Raw genomic sequence first — 18824 nt, forward strand, 5'->3', positions numbered from 1 at the left:
TACCAACTCAAGTGAGCTGGTTTGTCGGCTGGTCACCGGCCACTCGAATGTCCGGTCACTGGTGCCATTCAGACTACCAACTCAAGTGAGCTGGTATGTCGGCTGGTCACCGGTCACTCGAATGTCCGGTCACTGGTGACATTCAGACTACCAACTCAAGTGAGCTGGTATGTCGGCTGGTCAGCGGTCACTCGAATGTCCGGTCAGTGGTGCCATTCAGACTACCAACTCAAGTGAGCTGGCGTATCGGCTGGTCACCGGTCACTCAAATGTCCCGTCACTAGTGTCTAAGGAACACCCGGTGCTTCATACTCTTCGTGAGCAAAAACTTGACATCATGTGTGTCACTGAGACGTGGCTATCAGGTCCTGTCACGGACAGAACGCTGGTGTTTCCCGGTTATGGACTGTGCGCCGGGACCGCTCCGGTGAAATCCGAGGCGGTGGCGTTGTTATCCTACACCGGAAAAACCCAGCGATGAGCGCGCTTCACATTACAAGCACGTGAGGCATCTGCGAGTCGCTCTGGGTGTCGATCTCGGGCGACGGGCATCGTTCTGTCACTGTGGGCGTTATGTAATGTACCGTCCACCGTCTCAGCCGGTATCGGACGATCTGGACACTAACCAAACGCGTGCTGCTGTGAGTCTTGGGAAGCCGACCTTCTGCCTCGGCGACACGAATATTGACCTTTTGCGCGCGGACGGCCCTGGTGTGCGTCGTTGCAGCTCTGTTTTGAACGACCTCAGTTTGCTCCAAGCCATTAAGACACCTACGCACTTGGACCAGACCGAGACTCTTTGAGATCGCATCATCAACATTCCTGATCTGCAGTCGTCCGTCCAGCTGTTGGCGGAGCCAATCGCCGACCATCTCATCATCACTGTCGGCACACCATTCAGTCGCTCCTGCTGTCGCCAGACGCCTTTCACCATACGCCCATGGCGCAACGTATACTGGGGTGCGCTCTGCCGCGATCTTCCGCGAGCGGCCTCGAACCCCTCAAAACCGCATCTCCCTGTCGTCGTTCCCACTGTCCATGGCTTGAGGAGAGCTCTGACTGGCGACGGCTGATGCGGCAGCGCGATGACGCGTACCGAATGTGACGCGATTTTCGGGTCGAAACCGAACCATCGCCTTACAGACGCCTCGAAACTAAACCACGTGACAGCCCACTGCGAGGTCAGGGCATGGCTTCCTGTGCAATACCACGCTCGCCGACTGTACCGGTTTCTCGCGAGGCATTGCAAACTTCGCTTTCCAGCCAGCGAAGGGAGGCTAGGGTGCCACTTAGGACTTGCTCGTAGAAGAGGCCGACGACTTTGATCGATACTTTGCTTCCACCGGCTCGCGCATCGCTACCGAACTGACAGGGGGGGGGGGGGGGTCTTGGCGGTCCCCCTCTTCCACCATGGCCACCTTGCGTGATCACTGCCAGTCGCAAAACTGCGTCCCACGACTAAGCACGAACTTTCGAGGGTTATGAGCGAAGTGCCATTGTCCACGGCGGTGGGACGTGACGAAGTGCCACTGCATGCCTTACATAAATGTTTCCTTCCTGTTATCGAACCACATTGGCCTCACATCATCAATTCTCTGTTGCCTCTTGTGTTTTCCTCGATTTCTGGAGGGTTGCCTCTGTCATTTCTCTTCACAAATCTGGCCCTCGTGACATCGGAGGTAATTTCGGAAGTACATCAATTTCGCCTGTATTATCCAAAATATATGAAAAATCATGGGGCCGGGCTGCAACATGTCACCTAAACAGAGTGAAATTGTGGCCAACTTTGGGTGGCCAAGATCGTCACCAACGCTCGCCGGCGCCTCGCAATGGCGGCAACTGTTCAAGCGCTGGGATGGCGCACTGTAGGTGACCTTGTCACCCACCGTGCGGCCTTGCTGTATTCAGAGCTCTTCATGACTCGCACGCTCCGGTGGCGATCCGGTCCCTGTTCACTCCGCGTACCGCTGTATGCCAGCGTGCCACCCGGGTGATAGCGGCGAGCGCCCTCGATCTGCCAGCTTTTCTCTTGTCGGTGGCACGTGGGGGTATTTTGTATCGCGCGACCTCATCTTGGAGCCGCCTGCTGCGGACCATCGCCGCCTCTCGCGCCAATGAGTTCCGCACCAGGCTAAGGGGATTTAGATGGTCCCGTTGTGTAATTACTGGCTGCCTGCTTTGGGTGGCATGTGTTGGTATTTTTTATTTGGATTAAAGGGAGTGTCCGACCTTTGGGATGTATTTCAAAGGCTTACTCTATTGAAACCTCAGCACTAGTTACGTCTGAAAAAAGCACTGAATAGTGCCACTGCAGTGCCGCGAAGACATTAAGAGGATATCATTTTTAGTCATTTTTGTGGTCCAAATTACGCTGCCAACACTTTGCATCAGCACTACGATTTTCCCTGCAGTCGCGACCAACGCCTTCATAACAGCCGCCATGGTAGTTGTACTGGTGTGAATAAAAGAAAGTTTGTGATTGGCCCAGAGGGCGGCAAGGACCTGCTCCGGAAAACCGCACTGTTGGGAGTTTGGACCATTGCGTCGCTATCGACCACGTAGTATTCCCATGCCCAAATCCAAAGAGCGCCTGGAAAAGAGTCACTGTGGTAACACGCGCTCGGGTGGGGGTCAAATTAATCCCCCCGAAAGTTTTTCCAAAATGGTTTCCGAACGGCGCGGCGTAGCCGCTCCAAATTTGGCACAGCTGTAGGCAATTCAATAGCGGATCGTTTAACATAACACATTTAAATATACCTTGTAAGGTCGCTGACCTATGACGGGTCAAAGTGGGGCCATGGTTTCAGCGAAGGCTATGCCTAGGGAATCGTCCAATCTGGTACAATAACGGAGTGTTTGACGAAGCCATACATCTCTGAGATGCTTTCTTAGGCACCAGAAATGTTGAATGAGCAAATTACGTTGACCTAAGGTCAAGTATGAAGGTCAGACCAAGGTCAAAACCAACCTGATTTATTACCCTAGGGCGTGCTGTATGAGATAGTTTGAGGTGCTCATTTCGAATTTGTTGACAGCAGGAACCGCATTATACATCCTGCATTGACTTTTTAGAGGTCAGAAGAGGTCATTGACCTAAGATGACCCGGGCCGATATTTTGTTTCAGGAACATACTGCCTAGCGCAATCTTGGTCGCTTATTTAAATGAAAAACTCAGAGCAGTCTTGTATGATTTTGGTCACCATTACCTTCTGAAGGTCAAACAAGGTCACTGACCTCAAATGGGCTTATGAAATTTTGCTTAGAAACAGTTACCTAGGTTCTGGGGACACCTTTGAGACCAGCCTGTAACTTGACCTTGTTTGACCTTATTTGTTTTGAAGGTCATGACCTGGAAAGCTCAAACTTTGACCGAAGTGCGTTCACGTACAGGTCAAGACTTCCTGAAAATTTGGTGTCAAGCTTTCTTAGTTCTCGAGATCTCAGAGGGGGGGGGGGTAAATTGACCCTCCCCACCCGAGCGAAAGGTATCTAGCCGGCCACCCGGGTGCGTGTTAAACCCACAGGGGAGAAATAAAAGTCATAGCATAAAGCTCCTTTGAGTTCACGGGATGATAGCTTCGCGTGTGCGTGTAGTTTTGTCTAAACAAAGTGTTTCAAGCTTTCGTAGCATTTATTATACAACAATTATGACAAACTAGTGAGTTGCAAACATGACAAAACACGCGTGAAAAAAGCAGGGAAATCGAATGCTTGCTTTCATCGCGGTCAACAGGGGTTTAGTGATATATCTCCCGCAGGAGCTGCTACTTCAAACTAAAATTTTCAGATGCAGCAGAATTTCGAGAAAACTGGTAGTGGTGATCAAATCGCACCCTTCTGACGGAACCATAAGTGAAACGTACAAAAGCTGGCGCACTCCGCTTAATTCCAAGATGCATCATCGAAATGCGACACTGTTACCGGCATAGATATGAATATCAAGAGTAACACCCTATGCGAGGTTCATCAACAGCACTTATTTCAATCTATACATGTGTTAGCTACATTCCAGCCGAGCAATTCTCGCTGATTGCCTGTCTGTGGGCGTCCCAATAGGCCTGCCAGCCCCGGGCGTTCAGCGGTGTATTCTGGTCGGTGGCACTGATTACATCTTCGGTGGTCTCCAGCTGCTCGCTCGTGTGACCACTGGTGTCACATGACGACTGGTGTCATGTCACGACTGGTGTTATGTGACGATCGGAGTCATGTCACGACGCCGTCACGTGACGACTGACGTCATTTGGCGACTGGTGTCATCTAATTACCTGTGCCATGATGGTCATTCCATGACGCCATCCTTGGCGTCATGAAATGACCATCATGGCACAGGCAATAAGATGACACCAGTCGCCAAATGGCGTCAGTCGTCACGTGACGGTGTCATGTCACGGCTGCCGCCATGGGGCGGTTAGTGTCATTTGACGACTGGTGCTATTTTATACTGGTGTCAGCATAGTATCTTGTAACAACCGTTGTCATCTGACAAGTGGTGTCATGTAACAACCTCACTACAGGCAGTTCTCTACATTGCCAGTTTTCTCTCCGCGCAGGCTACACACAAGGCAAGACGTTGGAACACCGTCTCGCCGCGTGTCTGTGATTGCTGTCTGGCAGGCGAGACCGGAACAGACCAGGCAAATGCTGAAGACAAGAGCCGCACAGGCGTCTAGCTGGCCAGCAGTATTTTTTTGCCTTTCTTAGCTCGGGCTATTCCCGAGGAAAGAACAAAGCTTTGTCAAGTTCCGGCTGAAGTTTAGCACTTCATTGACAATTCCTTGCAGCCACTCAAATTGCATTCATCATTTTCCATTTGAATCATGTGAAACAAGCGGCAGTAACGTAGAATTAACCTTAACTCACCGCAGGACGTGTCATTCCCAAAGGATGCTGTAGTGACAAATGCACTTTCGCCATCTGGTTATGGAAAAAAGCGAATGACAATCGCGAAAACATATGAGGCCTTTGCAAAACTAAAACCTTATATGACTACTGTATGTCATCGGTAAGCCAGTGCACATAATAGGTGAGTGTGTGAACAGATAGATAGGGTTGAGGACATTACAGAACAACACACGTTGGAAAAATAAAGGCAAATGCAATGGATTACTTTAGTGATGAACAGAGGGTCAACTGAAATTTCTCATGCGGGGTCGGCTTCTTCGAGTCGAAATTCTGAGCTGTTCAGGATTTCGAGAAAGCTGGTATTACTGATCAAATTGCACCCATCTGATGCAACAATACATGCAAAATTCAAGCATGATGGTATTACTTCCATTATTGACTCTGTTTTGGCGAGGTTGTGTGAACGACTGGATGTTTGATAACGCGCGAATTTGGTCACGTTGTTGTCACGGTTGGATATTGCATTACACCACTATTGTAATGGTACCGATTCGAACAGTAAGCCACTTGTTGGAACGATTTGTGAATGCAATGAGCTGGATTGGTCTCCACACCACCGTATGCAGCTGTCGATTTTGATTCGGGCTCAGGGTTGCCAGATTCCGAGGTTCCGTTGCCAGATTGACAAGCTCACACAAAAAGTCGCCAGGTTTGTCTTAGCTATGAACTGCCAATTTCCCCTTCCTCGTGGGAATGCGGGACATGTGCAACACATTGTTCATCTCAACCACGCATACTAACAATGCACATGATTATGTGCCAAGGTAGATATCCGGCCCTGTTATCCTCTTTATTGCTTCATCCTGCGTCCTGGCAACGCCCTGCTTGTCCGGGGCAGGCTGCATAAGCCAGCCACGAGTGAGCAAGAGACCCCCTGGAGGGACTTCGACCGGGCGATGTGCCGCAGAGGGTCCCTGCGTTGACCGCACTCGGCGGTTGGCCCCCTAGGCGCATGTAGTCCTGCCCCACCGTTGTACAGTGCCCTTTATCCCATAGCCCTGAAGTGATGAATGCTAGTCGGATGGGCTCTAATACAAATAACCGAACTAACCAAAGCTGATTAACAGTCGAACAGTACCACATTTCACAAACTGCAACCCGATTGATGGTGCAGTTGGCTTTTTGGATCAAATGCATTAGTTTTGCTCGGCACTTATCTAAGGTGACCACGGAAAAACCGAACGAACTATTCTGTCCTCTGAATATAACGGCATACGTATAAACGCAACGGGAACACGTCGAAATCGTGCCGCGCCCGCCCCATGTTTGCCTGTTAGCCGTCCCCAGTTTTGTTCAGCATCGCTCAGGACCAGATTCGGGAACCGCTGACCGTGCCGTCGCCGTTGCAGGCTCCGTGTCGTCGCGCTCGACGGGCGGCCTGTCCCGCACGCGGCTGCCGGCGGGGCCGCAGCTGCTGCTGCAGCACTCGCGCAACGTGACGGCCCGGCTCAACGGCACGGCGATACTCAACTGCCGCGTCCGGCACATCGGCGGCCGCCAGGTCAGCCGGCTGGCCGGTCCAACAGCTGACGAACACTCCTTTTAAGGGGACTGCTCGCCATTTCCGTGGGCTTTCAACTGAGAAGGCCATCGTCAAGATCAGTCCTTCCCGCAGTTCACAGTTATGCCATTTTCAAGGCTGTGAATCCTGCCCTTTCTGAGCCAAGCGCACCTGAACTTGTGCATACTATTTGCGCCGCCTGATTCGAAGTTACTCAGGTCTTACTCAGTTACTCAGTTATCATCACACGAACGTGACACGAACTCCGTCAATGGCCGTATAGTGCTCAAGATGACATAATATGGCCATTGGAATATTTATGTCTAGAACACGGCAGCAGGAATCGTTGCGCGGCAGACAATAGTTGGTTACCGGTCAGATGTAGCCGTTGATAGCACGTCTCGATCACGAATCGCGCTTGGTGGTGCTTAGCACAGAGATGTGGTGGTGCTTAGCACAGACATTTGGTGAGTTATAACTGTGACCGACAATGAGGCTGAAGTCAAATAACTTAAAAGTGCTGTAATCGAGATGGCAAAAAGGAAAAAAAAACTGGCATCGCGGGAAGATATATAAGAACACTGCAATAAAGGGCCAAAACACGCACACATACTGTTAGTAACATGAACGTAGACGCCTAGGCAACTCACGCCATGTTGAAGAGCATGAAGTACCACAAGTGAATCACTCCGTCCGCTACAGAAGCGGCCATTCTGGCAGCGACTCCGACGTCATAACAAGGTTTCATTGCGTAATCAAACAATGACGCATTGAGAAACAAAGCTCCCATTGATTTGGTGTTAGTAAAGCATATTTTTGCACCTAAAAGTATACCAATAATTACATGTGGACTTTTTCTATCACGTGAGGTATTGTGTCTCCATAGGTTCAACTGTGGAAAAATCCATTAAACTACTTTGAATCTAGTGCACCAAAATACACGGTGTTGATGGGCTCCCGCCTTCATCGGCTTAAGGTGCTGATCACACCATACACAAACACCCCTGAAGATAAACAAACACCCCTAAAGCGGGCCAATCTGTGACTTGTCACCTAAATCTGGACCCGGTTTTGACCTGTGTTCTGAAGCACTCGGATATTTGGAGGAAGCGATGTCCATGGTAAGCAAAAGAGGAAGGGAAAACCGTGGTGGTTTTGCAATATTGCAGGACGAAGCTAAGTTATCACATAATTATTAACATTATCAACATTGCAGTCTACGAGATAGTGGCGTGATAACCGGACTGCTCAAATTAAATATTTTTGCGCATTTGAGGCCGGCTTTCTCAGCCTGCGCGGTCTCGCTCATAATTATGAACACACATCTAGATTAATGAAGAACGAATTGATTTCTAACAACTGCTATGAACGCATGCACAAAAGCTTCTAAGCGTGACCTAAATTAGTTGGTAAAGATCAGTTTGACGAAGCTATTCTGCATGAAAGGGCGTACATTAATACTCAAGAGTTGCTAAAGTGAGCAGCTGAGGCAAAGTGCAAGTCATATATGCAGAGTGGCTCGCAAATTTTGCATAAAATATCTGCAGCTTATTCATAGACACAAGTATTCATCCTCCGAGACTTCAAGCGTTGCTGTCTGTTACGAAACGATGGGTGCAAAAGCTATACACATGCATACGGTATGCATTATATATTATACATACGTTAATTATTTACCTCACGTTGATCTTGTCTTTGCATCAGGCTTGTTCAAGCTGATGCTGCAGTAATTAACCCGCGCCTTTGTCCGTAGGCTGAGCGCACTGCTATGTCATCATTACTTCAGCTTGCTTTCCTGTGGCAAAACCACACTACCTCACACGATAATGTTTTTGGGATACAGTGCTACGGAGGAAGTTGTATCCATGTTTCTGAGAGCTGTTGCCAAATATTGAATGTCTAATGCAAGTAATAGTAAGGCTTGGGGTATTTTGAGAAACATTTAGACCCGGACTATGCTAGCCAAAGATCGGTCTCATGATAGATGCTAGTGATGTCAATTTGAGTCTAGCAAAGGGGTCAATCGAAGAGTTATGTACAGCGACGTTCTGAAAAAAGTGATGCACTTCACCTGCCTGCAACTTGAGTTCAAACTTCCTGTTATCTGCTGACATTTTACAAGCCAAAGATAGGCCTCATGGTGGATGCTAGCGGTGTCAACTGGGTCAAGCAATTGGGCCAACCGAAAGCGATGTACATGACAGTTTTCCGTTGTAAACAAACTGACGCATTTGGATTGCCCGTAACTTGGGCTCAAGATTTGCCATTGCAACGTGCAGCATCAACGTGCACCCAAAGCAAGGCTGACTGTACGCATGATCGGTGTTTTCCACCACACTGATATGTCACGCCGCCCACTCAGGTGCTGGATAGGAGCCCCTCTTCGGGCGAAGCACAGCTCCACCCTTTTCAGGACAGACGGCTCTTTCGGCCCTTCCGTACGTCTCATCGGCGATTTCCTGCTCTGTCCTGAGGATGGATCTTTCAGCTGCGGGGTAGCTGTGGGACCATCGTGATACGACAGCCCGTTAGGTGCCCCAGTAGGCAGAAGACCGTAGTCATAAGTCACTAGGTGCCCTACTTCCATGGCTCAGGTCAAATGGGTGCTATTCGTGGGTGATCTTACGGGAGGTGATGCTTGCGCCGAATGGTGCTCCCAACCGCAGCAGTATCGCACGGGGAGAGGAAGCACCACATGGCTGAAGCTGCTGACTGTGTAAGTTGTCGACTCGGGACCGCTAAAGCTAGGTCCAGAATTCTTGGCAGGCGTTCCATAACTTCCCTGAGTTGATGTTAATGAATCCTAGTCCGTGTCCTCAAACCCCAGTGGTCTGATGATTTCGCAGCAGCTGATGGCTCACCAAGCTATGCCCTATGTACTATGCAGCGTCACTCCTGTACCAGGTCGGGGTTCGGCTGCCCAGAAACGGTTGTCTTGGCTGTTGATCAGACCGTCTAGGTTGAAGTGGGCCCCGTCGGAGAAGTAGATTCTCCAGAAAATCTTACGATTCTGAGCATTGTTTTATCAGCCGCAAACAGAACTTCTCCCGACCTCAACCTCTGCCGCTGAGAGGAGTCGCCTGCTCCACATTTTGTAAGTAGGCGCTGTGACATCTTGTTCCAGGTCTCTCGCCACAAGCGATGTCGTGTGAGAGGCGGCAGAGTGACTTGCGAAAAATCAGCCCGGTAGTTCTCGAGATCTTAAAGTTGGAGGGCGAAAGTCTGTCGCTCGTGCGGAATAGGGGTGACTGACATGGACCCCTCCCTTGATAGGATTAAGGGAGCATGTTAGTTAGCACACAAAAACAACCGGAACAACCGGACCTTATATAGATGCATTGGCAGAAAATATTACGGAGTGACGTGCTTTTGAACGCTCCGGAAATCAGTCCATCTTTGAACTATGACCCACATCGGCCAGCTGTCGCTCGCAGTGTTAACGTACAACTCGGTATTGGTAGAACAGCGTTTTGAATGTGCTCGAATCTGATATCTGGCGGATGCCACATGAAGCTAAAAGTGACAACTTATTGGGAGGTGCGCGATCTCAGATGGCGTTATGCTCGGCCAAAACGTTGCCTTACTCAAGGCCCTACAATAACGTTTCACATGTGTGAAGCGTTATCGTAGGGTCGTTAAAGTCGGCGACGCAAGATCTCTGCGCTAGGTGAGGTGTCATGCTGCGTGCTGGTTCAATCGACGCACGTTCTTACGCGATTATGTGCTCTGTCTCCCGCAGGTGTCCTGGGGCCGCGGATTCGAGGTGCTGACCGGCGGTCTGACGCGTTTCGCCGACGACCGCCGGTTCCAGCCGCTCCACCAAGAGTACAGCGAGGACTGGGGCCTGCGGATCCTCTCCGTGAGGCGGGCCGACGCTGGCTGGTATTTCTGCCAGGTCAGCACCTCGCCACCGGTGTCGCACTACCTACATCTGACCGTGGTCGGTGAGTAAGCTGTGAGGCGGTGATTACGTCGATCTCTTGTCGATATGTTTACTGCGCGGCACTTATTGTCCTACCTAGATTTGCTCGATAAATAAATCTGGGCCGTGTATATGTTTTTGTAGTCCATATACATCTTGGTTGTGACAGCTAATATATTTTACAAATTAGGCAACATGCTGTACCAAAAACTTTCTCTAGCTGGAGATAGCACCGGGCACATTTCGTAGCCGTGGGGTGGTATGCCCCACCCCACATGTGACGCCTTCATCTGATAATTGCAAGGCACATCTCCACACGAAAAGCCGTTTTGGCCATGCCATCCGTTCGGCTTGTTAAGGGCAACAAAATTGGCCGATTCTTAACCCCGTATTCATGCAATATATTCCGCGTGAGTTAACAAGCACCCGGGTGGCCGGCTGGATACCCTTCGCTCGGGTGGGAGAGGGTCAATTTGACCCCTCTGAGATCTAAAAAACTAAGAAAGCTAAAGACACCAAATATGTAGTGTGTTGACCTGTACGTGAACTCACTTAGGTCAAAGTTTCAGGTTTCTAGAGCATGACCTTTGGGTCAAATATGGTTAGAAAAGGTTAAACTCCAGGTTGGTCTCTAAAGTGCCCCCAGAACCTAGATAACCGTTTCTAAGCAAAAGCTCCCATGCTCATTTATTGTCAGTGAACTTGTTTGACCTTTGGAAGGTCACGGTGACCACAATCATGAAAGATTGCTCTGAGTTTGCATTTGAATAAGCGATCAAGATTGCGCTAGACAGTTTGTTCCCAAAAAAACGTTGACCAGGGTCATTTCAGGTCAATGACATATTCTGACCTCTGAGATGTCCATGGAAGATGTGTAATGCGGTTCTGCCATCAATAAATTGGAAATGAGCACCAGCAGCTATCCCATACAGCAAGCCCTAGAGTAACAAAACAGGTTGGTTCTGACCTTGGTCTGACCCTCATACCTGACTTAAGGTCAATTTAATTCGCTCATTCAACTGTTGTGTTGCCTAAGAAAGCATCTCAGAGATGTATGGCTTCGTCTGACACTCCGTTGTTGGATCAGATTGAAGGATTCCCCAGAAATTGCCTTCGCTGAAACCATGGCCTGAATCTGACCTGCCATAGGTCAGCGCCCTTCCAAGGAACATCCAAGTTTTGGACGCCAAAAGATCCGCTATTCAGTTATATACAGGTACACAGAATTTGGCACGGCTACGCTGCGCCGCTCGGAAACCATTTTGGAAAACCTTCGGGGGGTGGTTAATTTGACCCCCCACCCGAGCGCGTGGTAAGGGAAGCGGTCCACATTGTGGTGTATTCCAAAAACACCCTGCAGTGAAACCTCAGGACCAATTGTATTTGATATCACCGGGTCGTGGCACTGCTGTACTGCCATGACATAGTAAGCAAATTACGCTGTCAACGCTTTGTAACAGCATTACGCTTCTTCCCTGCAGTTGTCGCGATCGCCGTCGTCATGACATCACCATGGCATCCCTGCTGGTCGGACTAAAATAACTTTTTGATTGGCCCAATGACCGACTAAGACCTGTTACCATTACAAGCTCATTAGTTGAAGTTTGAACCCGTGCGTCACTATGAACCATGTGATGCTCTCATTCCCAAAGCCAAAGTGCGCCTCGAAAACAGGCACTGTGGTGGATGCTGTAGGATTGTAATAAGGTCCGCCGCATATCGTTTCGTTGAATTCACAGGATAAAAGACGCATGTTCGCACACCTTTTTGCCTTAAGAAAGTGTTTCAAACTGCCGTAGCATTTATTACACAACCGTTTTTGTACAAATGAGCGTGCTACAAACATTAATATACACGCATTGGAAAAGTAATGCAAATGAGATGCATCACTTTCATTGTGACGAGCAGAAGTCCAGCGATATTTCTCCCGCGAGAGAGGCTACGTCACATCGAAATTATAAGCTATTTGTGACGAGCAGAAGTCCAGCGATATTTCTCCCGCGAGAGAGGCTACGTCACATCGAAATTATAAGCTATTCAGGATTTCGAGAAGGCTGATGCTTCTGATCAGATCGTACGCATCCGATCTAACAATCGATGAAAAGCACAAAACGTTAGCGTGCTTCGTTTAAGTGGATGTGGTAAGGTGCACCTGGATGCAGCCGGCTAACTTTGTCGTTGGGGTTGGGGGCTGAAGCTGATCGCCGCAGCATGCACTGCTTTTGACATGCAGTTTCAAATATGTTGTCAATGACGCATTCAGAAGAGATGTAGGGTAAAATATGCTGTGTTATGATGTTTGTTCAGAGATCCCCGATGGATGACAGGTTTTATGCCGCTTGGTCGATAATGTTCCCCAATGGGCCAGCTTAAAGGCCATTTTTGTACAGAAACTAGAACTTTAACAGAGTAACATACCAACATACGTAACATAACATACCAACAGTTGCCACTCCATGGCATGCAGTAGCAAGTAACTTACACAGGCATGTTCTTTATTTGATTATGAGCAAGGCGACTGGTAGTTTTGTGTGTTTTGAGCCTGTTATGATGAACAGCTTCGTTGATGTATCAGTGCCGGCCCGCAGCGCGCGATCGGCGAATTCGTTGGTTGCCGGTCGTCTCCCGCGCCGGCCGTGGATCGCCGTGCAGTGCCCTAATAAATCATTGCTTCTTGGAAACCAGAAATACTAAAAACACCTGCCGGTGTCAAACACGCGCAAATGATGCCCCACAGGTTACAGGTACCAAATGTTTTATTATGCTACCGTGCGACTACAAGGCGTAATAGCACGGATTTTGGAGATATATCCACGAAAATCTTAGGGGCGGGTCATGTTGACCTTCCCCTCCCTATCAGGGCGAGGGTTAAGGCACCCTGCCTAAGCATGTCGTGCTGGCGTACGTACAGCATTTACCATAACTAATGGTGTAATGATGAACAGATCATCGTGGTAGACACCATATGGGCAGTAAAATCTGACCGGAAATGTTGACTTCCTTTCATCATTTTTGATATTGTCGTTGTCGTTAAAGGTCCATATCTGTCGCATAGTACGACCTTTATATCTGTCAATATGAATGTCGTGCTTTGTACGCCGCTGAAATGCAATCATTTGATGCACGTTGTGCGAACGGTTAGCAAGAACACCATAATGTTATTGCTCGACGGATGTTCTCAAAATGAACCCCGTTGAACTTTCCATAAATGGCATTGTTCGTTGTCGGCTCTGCATGGCAGATAATGCCACTTGTATGTGTAATGTGTTACCTACACGCTTCTCATTGCTGGTGGCTTTCAGTGACCTCTGCTAGTAATGCTTCATTGTTATCCTGAGCCGTTTTGTCTGGCCAATGTCGACAGGTAAGCACCGAAGAGCTTCTTATATTACCCTGAATCACCCCGGCAGCCAACATGCTTTGCACATTACGGAAATGTGATCAGCTTCAATGCAACGCTCACTTTCCTTAAACGTCGTCCAGCTGTAGTGAACGAGCCGTGGACAGCTCATTCACCTTAAACAGCCCGTGATTAATCCCGGCATGCCTTCCAAAACGGCTCCTGGAGTCGCTTTGGGAGCACGAAGAAAGCTACAATTTTGACACTCTGTTAATAATTTTCGGAAGCAGTCCAGGTTTCAGAATGTGTTTTAAATTAGGAGCTCCAACAGCTTGAAACGTAGCTGGGAAAAAGCGCTCAGTACATCCCGCTGACGCACACCGCAGCCCTACGAAAAGGCTTAAGCAGACGGCCGGAATACGACCGACACACACTATGCGACAGTATTGCCGACTTACAGAGAAACACACGAACGCCACTCCTCTCATAGTGACAGTCTGATTCTGTGAGCAAGCTAACTGTAACAACCCTGCCGTCAAATTCCCACACCGCCGAATCGTTAGGAAGGTTTTCTTTTGAAACGACGCGTGGCTTCTATGGCTGTGCCAGAACTAACGTCGCCGTAAGGCGTGGCGTGATGCCGTCTCATTGTTGTCGACGTCGCCTGATGAACAATTCTCACAGCATAAAGGAGAGCGGACAACAGCGTCAGCGTGCAATATTAGTGGCCAAGGACTTGGGCCCTTTCAGTTGGCAGAGGGGGAAAACGCTCCAGAAGCGAAACAAAGGCGTGATGTCACTCCTCGTGAAGGGTGCGTCCAAGACCAACGCTTCCGCCCAGTGGTTTTTGGCTGAAGCATTAATACGCTGCGTCCCTAACATAACTTTCGAGGGGCGATTGCTTGACGAAAGTGAGATGAATTATAGGGGAGAAAAAGAGCGCTCTATCAGCTTGACAATAAGCGCCAATTAGTGTTCGTTGTGCCAATGATGGGCAATCATGTCTGACAGGACTGAATTGGATACTTCCTATCTTATGTCCCTCTTGCACTGTACAGACGAATTTTAACTGCTGTGGCAATGCGCATTGGCCAAAAATTCTGCGTCAAATGCAATTATCTGGGTCTTGTGCATTTAAAACTCATGCAGCTTGCCTTTTCACATTTACCAGCCCTCAATGAATCAGCAGCTTAATATGAAATACAAAAAAACAAATTTATCTTTATGTGTAACTGTAATGTGTAAATGTATATACATGTAACATTATATATATATATATATATATATATATATATATATATATATATATATATATAATGTAACTAAGAGGCTTGAACGCCTACTGACTGACCGACTGAGTCAATCGAAACGATCGAATTGTGTCTGTATTATTTTGTTTGGTTGGTTTGGTTGCATTCAAACTTTTTCGACAGCCTAAATGCAGCGTCTTAACATCTCCCTAAACTGCCAGAACTATGTTTGCATTCAACTTGCTCTCAAACGAGTCATCTGCTATGATGAAAATTTAAAATACCCACATGCGATCACGCACGGTACATACAGGTGGGTACTCTAATTGCGAAGAACGCCGTTATGCATATTATGTGCCAGGCGCGGAACGTCACGTAGCCACAATGTGTCTGTATGGCCATCTTTCATGGTAGGGCCTTTATCCTGAACACAGTTGAACGCCTACAGCTTCGAGTTGCTTTTTGTGAGCACAATAGCTCAGAGCAGCAGTATTGTCTGCAAGTAAGCAGAAGTTAGCAACTTCAATCCATGAGCGGATATTAGGTACCGCTTCGATGCACCTCCCGTAATTTCATCATCATTGGTCTCGATAGCAAAGTCGCCGTTTGACCGGCGGAAACAAATTCTAACGGTGCGCGTAGTCGCCGTTGGGACATAGACAGTTTGACATAACTTAAGTCGCGTGCGGTAGGGAGTGCCGTCGAGAACTTCCGGTAGTGTCGATACCTATTGTGGAAAGTGTTTAGCCTCCGTTTGCATACAAACCAACAGACACTGGCAAGTTGCTGAATGGCCTTTGCGAAACATCATTAGGTAGAGAGAGGGAGAGAGGGAGATCCGCTCATACGTTCACAGACCGCTCAGGCACTGCGCGCCATGACCACTCTTGCATCAAGCACTTGGAAGAAACCGACGCGTCTTTCTAAAATATATCAGCTTCGTTGATATAGAAAACCAGACCTGACGGAAGAATCATAGGTATTTCTACTCGCTGACTTTAAGCAAGAAAGAAGCGTGGGACCGATACGCAAACATTCTGTCAGGGTTGAACACCGGCTGCCTGTAAGGCCGAGCATAAGTCTGTGGGACATCTGTGATATACGAGGAAAGAACGACATCCCATCGAATGGTCATATCATGCTAACAATTTACCCCGAAATGGCCAGGATATGGAGCCTGATTATCAACAACAGCTTGCCGAGAGATAACTCTTGATAACAAAAGAACGACATCCTATCCAATGGTCATATCATGCTAACAATTTACCCCAAAATGCCCAGAATATGAAGCCTGATTATCAATAACAGCATGCCAAGAAATAACCCCTGACTGAAAGCGAGGAACAATGTATACAAATTCGACTAACCCGCTGACCGCACGTGTCGCTCAAGCCCGCCATACATTGGTTATTCAACATTGTTTACGACTTGGTCATTGCCACGGATGACGGCGCACTTGCCAGCCGGTGCGCTCGAGCGGCACATGAGAGCCTGCTTGTGGATCGCAGCTGACACGATCTGCTATGATAGATAATAAAACCACAGTGGCCAAGTGCGCTCACTCGGGCAAGCCCGTGCTGAAGGCCTTCTATGTCGGGGATAAAGATCCGGTCACCAATCAGCAGACTGTTACGCGGGTTACATAGCGCGCGTAAGATGGTCGGACCCTGGCACTTTGAGTACATGTGGCGGTATGCGTCGTTACCAGAGGTGCCCGGATGTACTACGCTGCATTGCTGGTGTATACGTCAACTGTCATCAAATCAACCGTATTTCTCATGCACTTTCATATAATTACATTGCAGTATTATCATCGCGGTCTTTTGTGGCCTGAAGGTATCGAATGGGCTGATCAAATGTTAAAAAGTGATGAAGGCACCTTCTCAAAGTTACCTACATAACGTCCTAAACGATGGGTGTATACAGATAAATCTGAAACCACCTTCACTGATATACCGGAAGGTGTATTCTGTATACAGCACGTCTCTCCCCCTCTTCCCTCTCTCTTCCTTCCTCCGCTCCTCTCCTCTCCTCTCCTTTCCGCTCTCCCTTCTCCCCATCTCCCTTTTGTCCTTTCTCTTCTTCCTTGCCACCGCTTCCTTCCTCCCAACATTTCCTTTCCCCCTCCCTCCCTTTTCTTCTCTCTCCTCCAGCTCTCTGCTCCTTCCCTCGCACCCCTGTCGTACACCAGCGTTAGACGCGGCGTTAATCCAGACGGGCCTCGGCCGGCGGGACTCGCCCCGGCCCCCGACAGACGACACCCAGCCAGCGCTGTTTCATCGCGCTCGAGATTCGGCGACGGCCGGGCGCGCGCTGCGCCGCCGCACCGCCGCCACGCCGCCGCGCCCGGAATTGCACGGCCGAATTATTGATGGACGTTTGATTGTCCGGGCCGCCGGCGGCGCGCCATCTGGCGACCGGGCAGGCGGCGGACGAGTCGCTCTGCGCGGCGGCCGACAATCTGACGGCGCCGTCCCGACAAGACAACAAATCGCGCTGGCTGATGTGGGATTCCGTCGGCGGACCAACGCTCGGCCGTTTACGCGCTTTCCATCGGTGTGTGAGGCGTCTTTTAGTCGGGCCTTGGCGTTGCCTGCGAACTACTCAGGCTTTAGAACGTCTTTCTTTTGGATGTCTGTTACGGGATCGCCCAAATCGGACGAGAAGGAGCCAACGCCTCCTCCAGGTGTCGAAGCCTGTACTGGGGTCTGGAGACTCTCCCCAATACACCTAACATGCACCATCTTACAGCGCCCGACGGATCATGATGCTGACAAATTCTGGGGCAGGCGAATTTAGGGATTTAAGGGAGGCTTCTAAGTTATGTCATTATCGACGGAGACAAGTCATGCCTGTTCGTTTTGCGTGGCAATTTCGTTTTCCGCAGGCGCTTATTAGCAGTTGCCTTTTTACGTGATTGGTTTTATGTAATCTATCGACTGGTATGAGTTTCTTGCGGCCGTGGTCAGTTGCACCAGGCCATTGTCAAGGCGCATGTGGGTGAGTCAAAGCCAAACAAAAGTCAAAGTCAAGTTAAATGTCAGAGCAGAAAGCACAGTAGGGATTAAGTCGTTATAAATGGCATATTCCAAACCAGTGACTTCTATATGGCACGTGCACCGCAAGAGCAGACATGTCACATACTATACGGTGCGACCTTGATATGGCACATCTCTGACCTGAGCCGATCAAGAGCGCTGACATTTCGTAGTATTATGGTATTATTCTGGAACGCAAGGACACGTCCGTTCCTTTAGGGCCCGTACGACGATATACGATCGATAATACAGATGCTGTACGGCACTGAATTCACTCGCGGATTTTGTGGGTTGAAGGTGTTCTACGGGACCCAACGACATGAATCATGTGACACATGTGACTTAATGATGATGACGTAATGAAAGATGATCGTTGGGCGAGAATCACAGCTCGAATATTTTTTTCCGGTACGACGGTTGCACAACAAGATACCAGGGGGGGGGGGGGGTTTTACCTTTTTCCGAGGTGGTCACAGGCGACGAAATAACCCAAGCAGTGCTAAGTTAAGACTCTCACTGTATGACGTCATGTGATCTATGGGCATTTTGTACCTGTATTGTAGATTTACTCACAATCAATAAGCAACTTACACGTCTGCGTGGCATCTTCAAATTACTGTCCCCTGTTCGGAACGTGCGATATACCTTACCAGTGTGGTAAGTGGGTATGAGAGCGGAGACGGCTTCGGTTTTGACTTTAAACTCCGTCTTTGCTAAACCGTAGTATTCCTCCAATGGCTTCGGCTCCGACGTCGGCTTTATGCGATTATAGATGGCGGGCTTCAGCTTCAGTTTCGGTTTTGTGTCGTTTCGGCAGCTGGTTTTTATTTTGACTTTGGCTCGATCACTTTTTGAATAATGGCTCCGGCT

General features: G+C 48.9%; 1 protein-coding gene across 1 annotated transcript in view; it reads left to right on the forward strand.

The window, feature by feature from the left end:
- Window positions 1–18824, forward strand: part of LOC119099716 (uncharacterized) — a 67960-nt gene that overhangs the window by 20492 nt on the left and 28644 nt on the right. The window contains exons 3-4 of the mRNA XM_037222779.1: window positions 6253–6404; window positions 10144–10348. Of these exons, the coding sequence (XP_037078674.1) occupies window positions 6253–6404; window positions 10144–10348 (357 nt within the window). The remainder of the gene's footprint in view (window positions 1–6252; window positions 6405–10143; window positions 10349–18824) is intronic.

This window comes from Pollicipes pollicipes, unplaced genomic scaffold (genome assembly GCF_011947565.3).
Source record: "Pollicipes pollicipes isolate AB1234 unplaced genomic scaffold, Ppol_2.1 Scaffold_4881;HRSCAF=5763_pilon_pilon_pilon, whole genome shotgun sequence".
In the NCBI taxonomy this organism is placed as follows: domain Eukaryota; kingdom Metazoa; phylum Arthropoda; class Thecostraca; order Pollicipedomorpha; family Pollicipedidae; genus Pollicipes; species Pollicipes pollicipes.